Source organism: Sinocyclocheilus rhinocerous, unplaced genomic scaffold (assembly GCF_001515625.1).
Source record: "Sinocyclocheilus rhinocerous isolate Xijiao unplaced genomic scaffold, SAMN03320098_v1.1 scaffold1164, whole genome shotgun sequence".
In the NCBI taxonomy this organism is placed as follows: domain Eukaryota; kingdom Metazoa; phylum Chordata; class Actinopteri; order Cypriniformes; family Cyprinidae; genus Sinocyclocheilus; species Sinocyclocheilus rhinocerous.
The window spans coordinates 1004665-1022441 of NW_015643253.1; the positions used below are offsets into that span (position 1 = coordinate 1004665).

General features: G+C 36.6%; 2 protein-coding genes and 2 long non-coding RNA genes across 6 annotated transcripts in view; all 4 read right to left on the reverse strand.

Annotated features, from left to right (window-relative positions):
• The window catches only part of LOC107757266 (uncharacterized), a 40047-nt gene extending 39637 nt beyond the window's left edge, over nucleotides 1–410 (reverse strand). The window contains exon 1 of the long non-coding RNA XR_001641919.1: nucleotides 136–410. This is a non-coding gene — a long non-coding RNA (uncharacterized LOC107757266). The remainder of the gene's footprint in view (nucleotides 1–135) is intronic.
• Nucleotides 411–459: 49 nt separating this feature from the next.
• On the reverse strand, nucleotides 460–2645 carry mgst1.1 (microsomal glutathione S-transferase 1.1). 3 transcript variants are annotated; one of them, XM_016574692.1, is made up of 4 exons: nucleotides 2397–2645; nucleotides 1508–1633; nucleotides 1294–1388; nucleotides 460–1196 (listed from the first exon to the last, which is right to left on the reverse strand). In XM_016574692.1, the coding sequence occupies exons 2-4, from the start codon at nucleotides 1631–1633 to the stop codon at nucleotides 950–952; spliced, it is 468 nt and encodes a 155-aa protein (XP_016430178.1). In that variant the 5' UTR covers nucleotides 2397–2645; the 3' UTR covers nucleotides 460–949. The 3 variants fall into 3 exon arrangements, with proteins under 3 accessions (XP_016430178.1, XP_016430176.1, XP_016430177.1); XM_016574690.1 differs by having other exon boundaries at nucleotides 1508–1644; nucleotides 2397–2643; XM_016574691.1 differs by lacking the exon at nucleotides 2397–2645 and adding an exon at nucleotides 1824–1843 and having other exon boundaries at nucleotides 1508–1644.
• Nucleotides 2646–3270: 625 nt separating this feature from the next.
• On the reverse strand, nucleotides 3271–5329 carry mgst1.2 (microsomal glutathione S-transferase 1.2). The gene is made up of 4 exons (XM_016574694.1): nucleotides 5235–5329; nucleotides 4321–4450; nucleotides 3709–3806; nucleotides 3271–3631 (listed from the first exon to the last, which is right to left on the reverse strand). The coding sequence occupies exons 2-4, from the start codon at nucleotides 4435–4437 to the stop codon at nucleotides 3385–3387; spliced, it is 462 nt and encodes a 153-aa protein (XP_016430180.1). The 5' UTR covers nucleotides 4438–4450; nucleotides 5235–5329; the 3' UTR covers nucleotides 3271–3384.
• Nucleotides 5330–10996: 5667 nt separating this feature from the next.
• LOC107757226 (uncharacterized) lies at nucleotides 10997–17219 on the reverse strand. The gene is made up of 4 exons (XR_001641906.1): nucleotides 16686–17219; nucleotides 16459–16578; nucleotides 14129–14262; nucleotides 10997–11074 (listed from the first exon to the last, which is right to left on the reverse strand). It is a non-coding gene; the product is annotated as an uncharacterized LOC107757226 (long non-coding RNA).
• Between the last annotated feature and the right edge of the window lie 558 nt (nucleotides 17220–17777).

The window sequence follows — 17777 nt, forward strand, 5'->3', positions numbered from 1 at the left end:
GGATAATTATGTTACAGTGACTGTTCGAAGTTGCATGAAATTAGCAATGAAGCTATTCATAACATAGCAAGATAATAAGTGAAGCATGAATAATAAGATAGCAATCCTTGTACTGTTAAGCAGGGCTATTTTTACCAAACATCTGCTAACGTTAGCAGCGAGGCTGTATAAAACAGTTCAGTTTATCTACTGAGGCAGAATACGGTCAGATAGTGGGCACAGGAATAAGTTATTTTGTGTCTGCATGCCAAGGGTGCATTAGAAACAAATAAAGAGGTGCTCCGTGTGCATTAGACAAACATTGGGCTAACATTGGTAACACTTGGGCTTTCAAATAGCTCCCTCTAGTGGAACAACGAGCACTGGTTTCCTGCACACTTGCAACATTAAAAGCACTGCAAGCACTTGTCAGAAACATTCTCATTTTTATTTTTAAACTATTAAATCCATTAATAAACGTTCTGTTGCCATTCATTGATGCTTTATTTTCCTTTGCTTGTCTTTGCAACTACTGTGAAACTGTTAAAAGCACACAAACCTACATAGGCCTAAATAACTGACACTCCAAAGTTATTAAATACAATCCAAAGTTGTTGCTTAACGTCTTATCGTGATTAATAAGTAACAAAAAACAAATGTCTGTTTAGTGTACAGTACGAGTCAAAGCTGTAGTCTCATCCTCAAATGTGTGTCAGGAGTTAAAGATTACTACATTAAATATTATCAGCAGTGTAAAGCCGTATTTTTAGTTTCATTCACACTATAAAAAGCATTCATGGGACTGTGGTACTGAAAGCCAATAGAAAATGCACCAAAAATGAGCAAATTAAAACAAAGTGACACAAAAACAGCATTATAATTGGTTCCTCGATGCATTTTCTTTGACACAAGACTGCAAAAGGCAAGTAAATTAAAATGAAATTGTTTCAAATTAAGTGAATGCCATCCATTAGAGAAAAAGAGCTGTGGTGAGCACCCGGTAAGCCATAGAAAAAGTTATGAACAGCCCCACACCAAAGGCCAGAGCTCTGGTAGGCTGGGGCAGAGCCATCATATAGGCCACCGTGTGGATGAAACGTGACCCCACAAACACCCGGAAGTGCAACAGAGCCATGGAGAGATCAGGCCCCGTGAGTGCATACAGAAGACCAATCACCACAAAGGGAACAATGTTTTCCAGGTCATTCAGATGGCACCTGTGATTCAAGAGTAATGGCATTAAAAAGAGACAACAACAGTAGCACCTTCATCGCTCACCCAGTGATCTTGTCATAAAACCATTTATATGTTTACCGTCGCACTCTTTCCACATCCGGATCCACCCTGACCAGCTTCTTCCTGTCTTCTGTGGTCTTCACTAAGGCGGTGTCCTCCAAGTTTGAAAAAACCTAGAAGAGGAGCCATTAAATCTGGGAAAAATAAGTGCTTGACAGCCCATTGAAAAACGCTGAAAAAATATATAATGCAGGTTGCATAAGCAGTAAATTGAGTGCAATAAGTAGCGTACCTGTTTTGTCAAGTGAAAGTATGAGGTCATGAGGCTCATGAGCATCATTTTGAGGACGACTATGGTTGCATATGTGGAGAAGGCCAGGAAAACCTCGCTGTCAATCATGTGCACAACTTCTGCCATCTTTATTCAAACTGCAGTGAGTACAAGTGGGAAACAACAAAAGGCACACATAAATAGATAAATACATCAAAAGTCTAAACACAGTATTTGTCATTCTTTCATTATATTTTGATATAGAAAATCTTACAAAAGCAACATTACTGGTTAATATGATAGAAAATATCTTATATCACCCCTCCTATTGCCTTACCAAATAAATTTGTCCAATTTATACCAACTTGGACTAGTTAAAAACCATGTTCCAAAACAGCTGCCAGTTTAAACTGGATTTTCCAGCATCTTCTCAGTATCACAGCCAAGCACCAAATTAAAAACGATCTGGTATTTACAGAATTGTCTTTACCGAAAATGGATAAAAAATACCACAAAGACAAGTTATACGTAAGCAAATATTTCTATAAAACCGGCGTATAGCAGTTTGTCCTTTTAAAGTTGGATTTAGAACAGCTAAGGTACATAAACAGAGCAAATTATCTAATTTAATACTGTTAATGTAGCACAATATAAATGATTTTATATGTTGGATGTTTAATATTGTTACATCAAATATAGTTTGCGCAAACATGTGTCGATTTGTTTGTTTACCAGTATAATGGAAACAATAGAGCGAACTTAGGACGCCGAAGGCGGTCTCGAATGTCACAAATGTATGCCAATGCACTTTATATAGCCTTAATATTGAAAAGAAACAAACAAACGTACACGAGCAAGAAGTTAAAGTGAAGTCTAAGTTGAAATATTAGCGTTTTGATGCTTTACTCACCTTTTTGACGCCACTCGGTTTCACTCCTGAACTAACGTGAGATGGTGGGCGTGTCGAACGGCCATAAACTGTTATACTAATGCAACTTTTTTTTTTTGGTACAATTTGTTTACATTTATACCAAGAGTTCCTAGGGCACGTTGCTGTAGTTCCAACAGTAGCGCATATTACTAGCAACGCCAAGGTTATGAGTTCGATTCTCAAGAAATGCACGAACTTATTACATATCAATGGTGAGTGCAGTCGCCAATCTTGTCTCAAATGCGATTAACGTAATGTAAATGCTAGTTATCACATTGTTATTAATATTTATCAGGGTGACTTAGTTAACTCTTTAAGCACAAATCTTAAAGCTACTTTTAAAAATACGGCCCAGGAAAAAAAATACAGTTGACTGACACCTACTCTTTTGTAACAACATGCAAACAGTATTGGTGTATCTTGTCACACTACATGGGTAAGTTGTGCCATGTTATAGTCTATTTAATAGACTTTTAAACCGTTTTAAAATGGTAAATGTAAACAATGAAACACACACACACACACACAAAACGTCAAAAATGTTGCATGCTGCACTGTTTTGCACTTCACATAAATAAACTTTGACTTGATTTTGTAATATCTCCCAAACTGTTCTTTGCACCCTCAAGCAGATGAGATAAGACTGCAATAGATATGTTAAAATCTAAAATAAAAAGGTCACGTTTAAACAATGGAGAAAAGCAGGTTTGCGCACTTGGAATGCATCCTAAAAAAGCCTGATAGCAACCCTCTTTTTAATGCTGAGTCACTGTGACAACGACTTGTTGACTGTTGTCAAAAAAAAAAAAAGATGAGTTAACTGGTAACTGAAAATTCATCAAAAATACAGATGACATGTTGACAGATTTTATTAGGAATTGCATACAGTTTAATGAGAAAATATAACACCAGAGATGATAAAAAGATATAAAACAGGCCTCTTCTGTTCTGCAGATCTATGGTGTCTTTAGAGAAGGAGTGCTGTGGTGAGCACCCTGTAGGCCATTGAGAAAGTTGTGATCATTCCCACCACCCAGGACAGACCTCTGCTAGGCTGGGGCAAAGCCAAAACGTAAGATACAGTGTGGATGAAACGTGAGCCCACAAACACTCGGAAGTGCAGCAGAGCTGTGGAGAGGTCTGGCCCCGTGAATGCATACAGAAGACCAATCACCACAAAGGGAATGATGTTCTCTATGTCATTTTGATGGCACCTGTAATTCAAAATTGCAAGAATCACAGAGAATATTCCCACTTAACAGGTTAAACGAGGATAGAACTTTGCTAATACCTTCGGACACGTTCTACATCAGGATTGGTCTGAAGCATCTTCTTTCGCTCCTCTGGTTCTTTTTTGCCCATCGCAGTGTCCTCCCAGTTTGAAAAGGCCTGCATGATGAACAGAAAGACATTAAATATAATACTGAGAAGCAATAATATAAAACCTTGACACCTATTCATTTATTTTTAGCAGCCATGATCCTTGTTGCAATAAAACACATTATTATGTATCCTGAATAGTGAAACGTAATTGATACAATATAAATCAAATTTTAGTCTTTAAATTTTGGTAAATAACATGACAAAGTGCCAGTTTTGAACGTGAAAATCCAATAAATTTAATCAATAGGGGAAAATGGATGTTTACTATTATTATACAGGCCAAAAAGACAAATCTGCCCAGTACTGCAGTAAATTTTACCAGATGCCCCTAATCTGATTGAAGGGGTGCCATTTTCAACAGGACTACTGACAAAAATAGCTCTACATTATGTGCATACTGTATATTCTTGCCTTTATTTTAATGGTCAGGTTAATTTCAATATTATGCTGAATGAATCAGTCTTAAGTACTTTTCTTTATTGACGTTTATATAAAACTGAATTTTCTAAACCAATGGCACCTTTCTGGTTATCCTGAAGTATGCAGTCAGAGGAGCCATGAACATCATTTTGAGGATGACAATGGTGGCATATGTGGAGAAGGCCAGGAACACGTCATTGTTCATCAGATTAGCCATTTTGCTAAATTTCCTACCATGGACAACACAGAACATTACAGAATAAAAGCAAAGTAAGGCGACAATAACATTAGTAAGACATCTTAACATATGCGAACACACTTATTATTTTCAGTTAGGAAAAGATTCTCTTTTATTCACTGTAGCCTAATAAAAGTTTCTACTTTGAAATCTTGACCAAAAGTATCAAGAACCAGGGAGCTCAGAATTTATGTGAAACTGTTCTTTGGAACAGGTTCATAAAACAACTCACCTGTTCCTTTACGCTACGCCATCACGTATTCACGTTTTGTTTTACAGTTAATTGAAACCAATTCGTCTGTATGTTGATAAATGTCATACAGTCAAGATTTGAATAATTTGTTTATCAGACTCGGTACAATTCGTCGTTTTGTGAACCGGTTCAACCAATTCATTAAAAAGATCCGACTCAAAAGAACGATTCGTTCACGAAGAGGACGTCGCTATTATTGAACAAACAGTTGTAAGCTTGAAGAAATACCACTGTACTTATCAAGGATCATATTTTCACACCTTATCGAATAAAATCATTACCGACGCACTATTTCAAAGTTATTTTAAAAACACTGAGCAGTTTTCACTGAACCTGTTTACACCACAAGTGAGCGTAACTACTACAATATATTGCAGCTTCATTTGAGTTCGGTCGCGTCACTCGCTTGCAGTTCTGACCAAATGTGTACATTATTTAAATTTGTTTGTTACACCCTTTCCAGTCAAAATGCAGCGATATACTGTAACAACATTATGGCAACATGGGAAATTGCTTCGCTTACCTGGTTGACGACTCTTGCGAATAACAAGTGCTTGTCAATGCCTTGAAATCTGAAATAGTTGAGTTTAGTTATTGCGTAAATTCACGTAGGACAGCCTACTTCGTTATTGCAAGTTCACGTAGGACAGCCTACTTGGACCAGAGCCAGCCCATTGCTCCTTTCTAGCCTGACTGCTTTGTTGTAGTAATGTCAACAGGCTAATAATACTTTGGAGTCTTGAGGATAATTGATTAATCCGAGATTATTTTGATCTGTACAGTAAGGTCTTCCAGCCAAATCAAACAATAAACTGCTGATTCCTTCTACAGTACATAACACTGCTGGCAAGTACAAGCTTGCATTTTATGGTGACTTTCTAAGTCTGTTTGTCACATTATGTAACAAGGAAGGGGGGTTGCCAAATATTTTGACTTCAACCCACAGTTTATCTGGAATATCATCTCACCTGCTTTTTACCCAGGCAGTAAAAGTGTGATTCTGTGAACAGTCACTGTAACACTATAAGAACGTTTTATTCCCTATGTAATCAAAATATACTTTTCTGACCACTTTTATACAGATCAGCTGTATGGGAGCCTGTTTCGGCCACATGATTTAAAAAATAAATAAATAAAAATGTCTACTTTTCATCTCACAGTTCTGACATTTTTCTTGCAATTCTGAGAAACTGAAAAAAGAAAAATGTCAGAATTGTGAGTTATAAAATTGCGATTGCAAGAAAAAAAAGCTGTGAGATAAACACTCACAAATACCCTTTTATTTAATTTTTTTTAATTTATGGCAGAAACAAACAAAAAAAGTGAGATGTAAACTCAGAATTCATACAAAAAGAAAGAAATCCGAAATATAAACTCAGAATTCTCAGAAAGTCAGAATTACGAGGAAATAGTAAGCATTGTGAGATATAAACTCAGAACTGTGAGATAAAAAGTTGCAATTACTTTTTAAAAATGTTTTATTCTGTGGCTTCCATTTTACTGAGATGGATCTTAATACTAGACGTAAACAAAACAAGGTCTGAGGGAAGTTTTGTTTCAATTTAATAATTAAACAGTGTTTTCAAGCTTTGAAGTTATGATTTGTATCGCACAATACATCTAAACTTAAGTACTGTCATAACTCGGCACTTTATTATTGATTTACTTAGCACAAGTATATCACAAAACGCTTCTAGAAATTAATTTAAAGTGCTGTTATGACACTAGCAATGGCAAAGTTATAGGTTCCGACCCAGGCTCATGAGATGCTATAGGAATTTTTATGAGAAAAAGAAACTTTAAAAAATAACAAATAAAATAAGTCGTATGACTGAAGTCACGATTTTGACAATACAAATTATTACCAGTTTTCATGAGAGTGGTTTTTGAAGTTGCTTAGGATAAAAAGCCTGTCAACTGAACAAATCTACATTTTGTGTTCTTCAGCTTCTATATAAATGTGCCTCATTTTTTTACCTCAGATGTTTTCAGTGTTATGCTGAACGCCGCATGGTGCATTCCCACTTAACTAATGGTATCTTGTAGCCATGTGTTTAAGATATCTGCTTCGTTAGGCCTTATTCTATTGACTGCACACATAAGGCATCATGCCATGTAATTGTAGGCACTAAAGAGATCTAGTCATTCTCCGCTCCTGTCATCTTCCTCCATAGAGTATCTCGAAGAGAGAAGTTAGTCTTGCCTCAAGCTGAGTGAAGAGCAAGACGTCTTCTCCCTCCTTACAATTACACCACTGTCACGCTAAACAGCTGCACGTCATGTTGCCATTGTGCTTGTGTTTTTGTAAGACACTGCAGGTGCGAGCAACATCCTTATCTCTGCTGGAACATATTCTGGTCTTTACATATGCATGAGCTGCACGAGAAAGTGTGACACGGAGAGCTAGTTGATAAAGAATGTGGACTGATGAGATATTCTCCTACTGACACGCTGCCGTTTGCTGGCTTCTCCTAGTAATATGTTTTACCTCGTGTTTACCATTCCAGGGAGAAATGTAGGGCTGTGCTACTTTGCCAGAGAAGCACATGAGAGATGTCAATCAACGTGGGACAAGGGATTTAAAGATGTTGTGCTGCAGTCAGAGATTTAAGAGTGTGGTCTGTGTCAGGTGTCAACAACCTCACCATCAGAATAATAATGCTGCAAGACACATATCATTAGTGTTGGATTTGCACCTCAACTGAAGAACGCTAATGCTTTTCCTTTAGACTTAATAGTAGTTTCACATTTATTTAAAAAAAAAAAGACTTTGAAAACTGGACGGCTGCCTAGTGTAAGCACAACTTCTTGGCTCTTCAACACTTTTGCATTTATGAATTTCAATTATATGAAATATTTATATCAGGTTGAACTGGGTAATCTTTAAGTGGTGTACATATTATGAATTCAGAATAAATACAAAGTATTTCATTAAAAACAACAAAGTATGAACGTTTAAAACATTTACAATACAGTTGGCAAAGCAACTTTCATTTGCATTAATTGAACACATTTTTATACATAGCAAAGTTAAGTATAAACACACTATTCAAAAGTTTAGGTCAGTAGGTCAGTTAATTAATACTTTTATTCAGCAAGGATGCATTAAATTAATCAAAAGTGATAGTAAATAACATTTATAACATTCTATTCATAAAAAGAAAAAAAAAACTGGAAAAAAGAATGCATGATGGTTTCCACAAAAAAATATTAAGCAGTTGTTTTCAACATTGATAATAATAAGAAATGTTTCTTGAGAATAAAATCAACATATTAGAATGATTTATGAAGGATCATGTGACACTAAAGATTGGAGTAATGGCTGCTGAAAAATTAGTTATTTTAAACTTTAATAATATTTCACAATATTACTGTTTTACTGTATTTTTTTATTTAAAAAAAATGCAGCTTTGGTGAGGATAAACTATTTTTTTGAAAAAAATTTTTAATCTTATCAACCTCAGACTTTAGTAGTTTATATGAACACAATTTAAAATTAAAATAAATATCCATTTTAAACCATTTGATTAAATGTTACAGTCTTATTTGTTTTAGAAAAAGCAACAAAACATTATATCCTTTTATACAAATTTTAGGGTGACGTAATATCTATTTTAAACCAATTGAATAAATATCACATTTTCCAAGATTTATTGGTTGATTGATTTCCTTTTATTTATTTACTTGATGTAAATATCTATTTAAAAAACATTTGATTAAATATAACATTTTCCATGATTTATGAATTTGCTCAGTTTTTTTTTGCAAAGGCAACAAAGCATATTATTATATCCTTATATACAAATCTCAGGGTGACAAGATCATTTTTAATGTAAAAATATTTTTTGTTAGAGTTCAGATTAGACTTTAACACAGATACAGCTCAGAGCATCCCGACCAGCAGAATATCTGTTTGTCCAGATGAGGAAATGTTCAGGAAACCTGTTTGAAAGTATTAATTATTTTTTGCTACTTCGCGCATTCCTTGCCACAATTTAGTCAGAACGTTTTGTAACAAGCATTTCTTTCTTCCCTTTAAAAGAATCACACACACAAAAAAATCAATCAATCATGCAATCAAATAATTACAGCTTGATGTTATTTAATGTCTTTCTAAATGACATTCTAAGTTTCTATTTTAAGTGACATTTTGCAGCAACTCTGGTAGGTTATAGCACACAACCTAATAATACATGTTATTGTGAGATCACTGATGTGAGGGTCGCATGAGGCAAAGCAAAACAAGGTAACTAGGTCTTTGGCTGTACAATCTCTTGTTGATTTGTATAATTCGCTGTTTTAGAGTGAGGCAGGGAAGGAGAGCGCTTGTATGAGAGAGAACCGAACACAAATAATGCAGTATGATTTCCCAAAAGGACCTGTTAATGGCCAACACATGAATTGATCTCTCACCAGTCTCACCAATAATTGGGATGCAGACTGTGGTGTCACTTTATTGATTTTTCACTGGTAGCCAACTTGCACCCAGGTTGTAGGACAACGATGACTAAATAGCAGCCAGACCAATGATCTTAATGCTAGGAGCCAAGCACAGCTATTGATTTCATTACTGAATGCCTCCTAGGCTCCAAGCACATACATTTTTGTATCGACCCAAGGCGGCGTCTACATTTCTTCCAGCACTGTCACGTGCACTGTGCCTGGACATTCAAAAGCAGAATGCTGAGTATGTACAAATACTTGCTTCGGTGCATGTGTACGCCATAAATTTCACATCATGCAATCAGCTTGTGAAGGTGACCTGCTTTGATAGGGCTGACAGTTTTATGCCTCCAAAAACACGTCTACCTCTGTTTTTTACATGGTTCTCTGGAATACTTGATTCTGATTTGCCAACTGTGCATTATGCTAAATATTTTTGCATAATGATTACCAAACAGTATGTCTGACCACTGTCCATGTCAACAGTGCTACCAAAGTCCATTTCAAAGAAAATCAGGTCACTCTGCGGCCATATTTGCAATTCCTCCAGGCAGCTATTTTAGGCATGCAAGACCAACTCCTAGTTACTTGAATGGTGAAATACTCAAACCTTGTTTCTTATGCTAAAATAGTACTTAAATGCAAGCATTTCAGGTACAGCCAGTGTGCATGTCCAGTTGCAAGCGACACTGAAGCCTGATTTATACTCGTCACTGGCAGATGTAACTTTAGCCAACAATAAACTACTTTAAGGCAAAATTTGCTAAAAAGATGTGGAAAGAACTTATAACATCATACGTAAATATATTTTTACATTCCTAAAAAGTATATATGGAAGAGTGTAAGCATTTTAGAGAACATTGTTTATGCATTTACATGGATAACTGTTACTATGGCAACAGGAGCTTACTGGCAACTGCAGTGACATGAAGATTTTACCAACTGGCGATTGGCTGGTGATTTACTGGTGATTTATTCCGCCATATTGCATGCTGCAGTTTATCCCATTCATAGTAATAGGAGTGAACCATCTAGATATACTCTACATGCTTATATTCTCCAGTCTCATATTATTCTGCGCTAAAGAAAATCTTAGTAATATGAGTTAATGAGATAAAAAGTCAATTATGATGTAAAACGTCAAAATGATTAGACACCAAGTCAGAATTCTGAGGCAAAAAAGTTGAAATAAAGTCAAAATTTAGATAAAATGTTGAAATCATAGCGTTGGAATTATGAGATACTAGACCAGGGTTCCTCAAATCTTGCCCTGGAGGGCCAATGCGTTGCAGAGTTTAGCTCCAACCCTGATCAAACTCGCCTACCTGTGATTTTCTAATGATCCTGAAGACAATGATTAGCATGCTCAGGTGTGTTTGATTAGGGTTAGAGCTAAACTCTGCAGGAAAGTGGATCTCGTGGGCCAGATTTGAGAATCCCTGTACTAGACTTACTATGTCTTAGTACTGTATGTATACTTTTTGTCATAATTTTGACTTTTTATCTCATGAACACAACTTAGACATATTAAGTCATATTTATGAGATAAAAAGGCATTTTTTCTTTCCATACTTGTGACTTTTTATCTCATAATTGTGACTTTAGTCTTTTTATGTCATAATTACGATTTACCAAAACATGATCTTTTTTTCTTATGTAACAGTACTGGTCTTCCGTATAAAACATTAGACAGACAACTAAAAGTTTAATCGTTTAGATTGGAAGAACAACAACCCAGTAAGAGATACAAAGAGTGAAAACGGTACGCAAAAAAATAAATGAATTAAATAAATAAATAAAACGTGAAGGGCCTTTAAAATGATGTACACTTTTTTACCTTGCTTAATATTGGCCATCCATTGAGGGTGTCCCCTGCCTGTGGTCCAAGACACTGGGATAGGCTCCAACCCATCTGCAACCCTGCAGAAGATAAAGTGTTATAGAAAATGGATGGATGGATGGATGGACCTTGCTTAATGTTAGAGATCCCCTTAGTCCATCTGTACTGCAACTGCAAACATCTAGCAATGTCACCTAAGGTTACCAGAAGGAAATATCACAGAAAAAAACATGACGGCTTCTGGTTAAGAATCTTGTGTACTATTGAAAGTTGTCCTACAGTTCCCGCAGGTGCCTGTTAATTTCTTTCAGTCTTTAATAATCTATCCACACAATGACCCTTAACTAGCAAAGCCATTAGGAAAAGAGGCCACTTGTTCTGCACTTAATTACAGCAAACACTGGTGCTCATTATCGTAAAGAGCTTGTTTCCCCATCAGCTTCACCTAAACTCTGAGTTTAATGACAAAATTTGTCAACCTGTACAATTGCTAATGACCAATTATGAAAATCTAACACACAAACAACAGTTAAGTGGAGACTCAAGTGTCACTTTCAGAAAACATTACCAACACAAATCATATACATATTTCAAAAAGCACTGTATCGAAATAAGTCTGATGCAATGGGTTGTGGGTTCGAATCCCAGGAAACACATACTGATCAAATGTATCTGTAAATCACTTTGGATAAATGTTTCAGCCAAAATCATACATTAATGGGATTTACTACACTCTGAAAAATGCTGGGTTAAATACAACCCAGTGCTGGGTAAAATAGGGACAAAAACAACAATGTCAAAACAGCCCAATTGCTGGGTTTGTCCCTATTTAACCCAGCACTGGGTTGTATTTAACCCAGCATTTTTTAGAGTGTAAGAAACAGAAACAATTCTATCATTCGAAATATCATAATGCTAGTGTTTATGAAGGTTTTAAATTCAGCTAACCAGTGCATGTTAACTGACAAGTCTAGAGACGGCTTTCAAGCAAGTTAATATACAAATTTTCAAAACTGCAACTACAGGCAAAGTTTTGCCAAACTAAATACCTCAAAGTACTTCAGTCAATGAACTCTCTGTTCATCATCTCACATTTCCGACAGTAGCTTGACACCTTTCTGTGGCACAGGCCTACGAGTGAGTTACGTCAGTGTAGTTATGGGCGGAAGGTCTCATATCGGATATGGCTCCGGGGTGCAAATTAAGATAATTACGTACTGTGAATTCCTGTATAAGTGACCCTCCAAATGCAGACGATACCGTGTTCACGCTTACTTAAAGCACATCTGAACAAAAGCGAGTGTTCCTGCTAGGTGTAACGCTTGGGCCTCAGCGCTCTGCAGGAGGGCTCGTCTCATTAGGATGCTTATTTTAACGAAGTGTCTCCACGCTGCAGATCACTACGTGGCCCCATGGATCCGCTCTCCTCCTCACAAAGGGAAATAAATCTCTTTTCGGCAGGATAATTACCAAGATAATTTTATCCGTAATGATGCTTGTCAGTCAGGAGAGCTGATGAAATTAGAGATGTTCTTGTGTAAGGGAAAAAAAGAGAGAAAATCCCAGCAGATTTATCTGTCAAGAATGAAAAGAGATGAATAAAGAAACTAGAGAAAGAACTTTCTTGTCTTCAACCTTACACATAATGGTGTTCGGAAGAATCTTACACAAACATCAGGGTGTTATTAAAGAAACGGTTCACCTAAATGTGAAAATTCTGTCAATAATTCATGGAATTATGTAGAAATATAATTTCTTTCTGTAGCTTTAAAAGTTTAGCATGGTGTGAGGTTATTGGTTCGATTCCCAGGGAAAGCAAAAACCGATAAATATGTGTAATTTAAATGCAATGACGCTTTGTATAATAAATGGCTTAACATGACTAATCCACTATACTTCATGACATCTGAAGTCATACAAAGTCATGGCTTTGTGTGAGGAACAGGCCACAGTAAATAAATAAATAAATAAATACACTATTGGCATTGGTTGCAAAAGCCATTTTTTTAATTCTAGACTGGAACATGTGCTAGATTCAACATTATCTGCAAATAATTTTGAACTTTTCTTCACACAATGTTATCGTACAGTTTCAGAAGACCTATTCTGATAGCACTCAACAAACCTTTTTTATGAACTATTTTTTCTTAACAAAAAAATAAATAAAAAATCACTTCTTAACTAGTGCTGCACTACTCCAAAGCTTACAGGAATACACTATGGTAAAATTACTTATGTTGTGTTACACGCTTGGTTTATTCCTTCTGCTTGTATCCTACAAGTGGCTTTGGATAAAAGCATCTGCTAAATTAATAAATATAAATATAAGATTTGAAATAGCACATAAGTAAAACAGACTGCTGTTATGCTGGGTTTTGTTTCTGGCACAGCATGAAAAAAGGCAATTGCGACTTAAAGGTGACCTATTATGCCCCTTTTTACAAGATGTAAAATAAGTCTCTGATGTCCCCAGAGTGTGTATGTGAAGTTTTAGCTAAAAATACCCCACAAATAATTTTTTATCGCTTGTTGAAATTGCCACTTTTAGGGTATGAGCCAAAACGCGCCGTTTTTGTGTTTGTCCCTTTAAAGCAAAAGCTTTCCGCGAGCGCGATTCGAGATGAGTGAAACACGGACAAATGCGTTTCATTCATTCGTTCATAACCACTCATACCCCACTCATATGTTCGTTGGTGCATCCCGAAACAACACTTGTAATGCCTCTTTGGCGCTGACATTGTATCTCCAGCAGCTACAGCAAGAAAACAGTAATGTGGACTTGCTGCTTCTCACTCAGAATTTAAATTTTTCAGTGCACTAATCACTTACTCTTTTTAAAGTCAGCTGAAGTATTGAATAATTTTAAGTAACAGAATGAATGACCATTGTTGATTTTACATTAATGTTGGTGTTAGAGATAAATCAGTCTCTTAGCTGTTACATAATAAATGCTTGCTTTCCATCAGTGGACATCATATATATCTTGACACTTAATTTGCTGTTCACACACCTGGCAGTAAACATGTAGACACACTCAACTTTATAGTTAAACGCTAGAAAAATCTTGCACAGCCTTTTAACCACAAAAAACAGCACTTGATCACAACATAGAAAGCTAGAGAGCCAATACTTACTCCAGTGGCACTGCAACAGTACAGCTTTGATCTTAGATGTGAATTCTCTTAACTTGTCTGGGCTTTCAAAAAAGGGCTACTTAAATTATTTCAGAGATGCCGCTTCTCTCCAACATGGTAAAGGTAGAGCCCTCCTGTGGATTTGGAAAGATAAAAGGTGCTCAAACAGACATCACGACGGGTTTGTTATATTACTTAGCATAAGCACTGCCAAGCATCCCTTAAAGGAATAGACATCTTGTGTTTTTCCCTTTAAACAACAAAAAATTAACAGTGAGGAATTGGGACCCTGCTCTTGTGTTGTATCACTCAACAAAGGCACGTGAACAGTCGCTTATTATGTCAAACTTTGACGATGACAGAATTGGAACAGGGCTTCTTCAGCACTCCGTCCCCCACTGGGAGCCCCCACCCCACAACTCCAGAAAGAAAGTTTACTTTCCTTGTCATATGAAATTACATTTGCATTTGCAGAGCATAGCAAGCCATTAGAAAGAAAACTAGTAAGGTTTGTTGTGAAACATATGAAAGATTTTTAAGGTTGGTCATAGTGTTGACTAGCTCATCTTACTAATAAAAACTGCTAGATATGCGTTTACTTGTTCAGAGATTAGAGTGAATATTATACATTAGTACATTAGCATTAAAGTTCAACAGCCCAAGGCAGAGTGGCTTTGCTAATATTCAATACAATTGCAAATATGATCTTGTTAATTGAACTTTGTATAAAAGCAACTAAGTTACATTGTAGACACAATATTTACAGTATTTTTGCTTCACAAATAAAAAAATAATAATTAACCATGAAACCAAAGCAGAACCATTGCAACAACACGCAGTGTTTCATTCCAATTCAAATCGATTGAGTGAATTATACAATGATTCACTCATAAATACAGTTATTTGTTTCATTTTGAAATGAATCAGTGTTTTCTAACAAACTGGTTGAGTGAATAAGTCAATGACTCACTCATAAAGACAGTCACCTGTTGTACACCTACTGGCGTAACAATGTAATACAAATTTTCAATTTTCAATTAGCAAATCAACTCAGATAACCCAATGATGGACCTCCACTGTTGTGAAAAAGTCAAAATGTCTATAAACTGCAAAAGTTGGTTTCAATATTCTGTAATGTTTTGCTTGTTATTCGGCTCTATAGCAGCGATAAAACTTCAAATGACTTCAAACGAGGAAGCGCAGATAGGATGAAGTCTGCGGTGGTAAAATGAATACACCTCAAACAGAGTCATTAGCAGGAAAGACTTCACAAATTAAAGCCGTAAAAGGGTCTAAAGATCGATTGTGGGGGATTTCGGCAGGCATCACAGCGTGAGAACCGCAGCCGGATGTTTGCCACGCCGTAAGGAGGGGTCTGGATCATACGCTAACCTCCATTCGGTGTGCTGCTGGCAGCCCCAGTCATTGACAGGAAGGAGCGGGCCGCCAGGGCATTGATTGATTAATCAAAGCTAATGTTCTTTTCATCAGCGGGGGCTGCCCTGTTAACCAGCGAAGGAAAGGGGGGGAGAAATGCTCCATCTTTTATTTACCCGCCTGCAAGGTCCCTCGTTGGCTTCCAACACTAACTTCAAAGGAGACATGCCGTGCACTGCCTGTTATAAGGACACCCAGGGAAACTTCATGCAACTTTTTGTTGTTTGCTATAATTTATCCCCTTGTTCCAGGTTGGAGTGCACAGACTTTCAGTGTCAAGCATGTGTTGTGAGTGGCCTAAAATGACAGTGTTTGACACTGTATATACAAACCTCCCCTGAGAAAAAAACTATTATTCATTTGTCTGCAAATCTTGGATATTTACAAATAACTTCAGAGTTAGTGTTAACAAATGTTTGGAAAATAAAAGACATTAAAAATACATTATAAAAACACAAACAAAGTTGGACATGGATCCATTTTGGTATTATGAGCATAGAAACAAATTATTCCTAAGTTTGTGAACATCAACAGTCATCTCATAATTACGGTAATACCTACATGGCATAAACACCCTTTGACTATTTCCTCTTGTACCTCAATGGTTAATAAAACTTGTGCTATTGCGAACAACAACTTTAACTAAGATCAACTCAAAACAGCCAACACCTTTATTTATATAGTGCTTTATACAATAAAAAATACATCCACCTCAAACTGAAGGGCATCTTCTTGGCCACAGCACGCTTTTATGGACACAACAAGACAATCAACTGCACACAATCCCACCCCAGAAGGGACGTTTGCAGGCCCTGTGGCGTTTCATATCATATTCAAATTCCTAAAAGTACACTGGTTTCTTTCTTTACTTTTAGACGAAGAGAGAGACACACCTGAGTGTAGACTAAGTGAGGAGTCCTTCTCCACTTTGTTTCATGTTGGTTGACTCTCAAAGTGGAAAACTCAAGGTCTTTTTTCCAGATCCTTGAGGTTCTTAAGCCTTTCGAGGGTCTCTGAGGGAAATGGTTATATCTCATATTTAATAAAAAAAGTTAAGAAGCAACTCTCTCCACACATATACAAACATACACAAGCAACTTAAAACACAAACGCCACTTACAAGCCTTTGTTTTTCCTCTTCTGTTCTCTTTCGCTCCCCTCCCTTTTCCATTTAAGAGCCTGTTTCCTGCTCAACACTTGCCCTTGAGTTTTTCCCAATGTCAGCGCACACTTCAAACACCAGCTGACAAGCTCAGAAGAGTCCGCTGAGAATCCCCATTCCAAACAATTATTCCATCTCCCGGCAGATCTCTTCCCAGCATTACGGCTAATAAAAAGGTCCCTTTAACCCGTCAACAACGCAAAGGACTTGCTGATAAATTTGCCCCTCGTAGGCAGGTTTGAATATAGTAATGCTTCTATATACAGTATGCTTACATATGTTTAATATATAAGAACGAGCAGCGCTGATGTCAATTTCTAGAACCAAGAACGCCTGAAGAACATGTTTGGGTTGTGCAAACTCTCTCTCTCTCTGTATCTTCAACCTTTGGCAGGCTTCAGGCAGTGACTGTACCTGGGAAAGTTTTGTTAAACAAACAACAGGCTTTCATCTTGTGAAACTAATCATTTAATATAGATTAAAGCTGGGGTAAAACACTCTGGAAACCTGTCCGCAGTCAGGCTGTGCGAATGCAGCTCCACTGAGAGCGAGGAGCTTCTCTACAGATGCTCATGTGAAGAACCTCTCTACCAAAGTACACTCCTAAAAATAAAGCTTCCAAGTGGAGGTTTTAACAGCGAACCATTTTGATTCCCCAAAGAACTTTTCCGTAAACAGTTCTTAAAAGAAAGATTTTTTTCTGAATGAAGAACATTTTTAAAATCCCCTATACATTTTTCCACTATAAAGAACCTGATGTGGAATGGAAAGATTCCATGGATGTTAAAGGTTCTTCATGGAACCATCAATGTCAATAAAGAACCTTTACTTTTAAGAGTGTAATCTGAACCTCTTTTTGTCTCGTTTGATTAAATTTTGGAAAAAGTTTGCCCAAAAGCCTGGATGTATACATTTAAATTTTAAAATAGTCAAATTGGTCCAATTTAACCACATTTCATGATGTGCAAACCTGAATTTTAAAACGGCATTTATAAAATTGCCCAAACGACCTCACAGGAGTCAATAATTACACTCTCTGATTAGAACCAA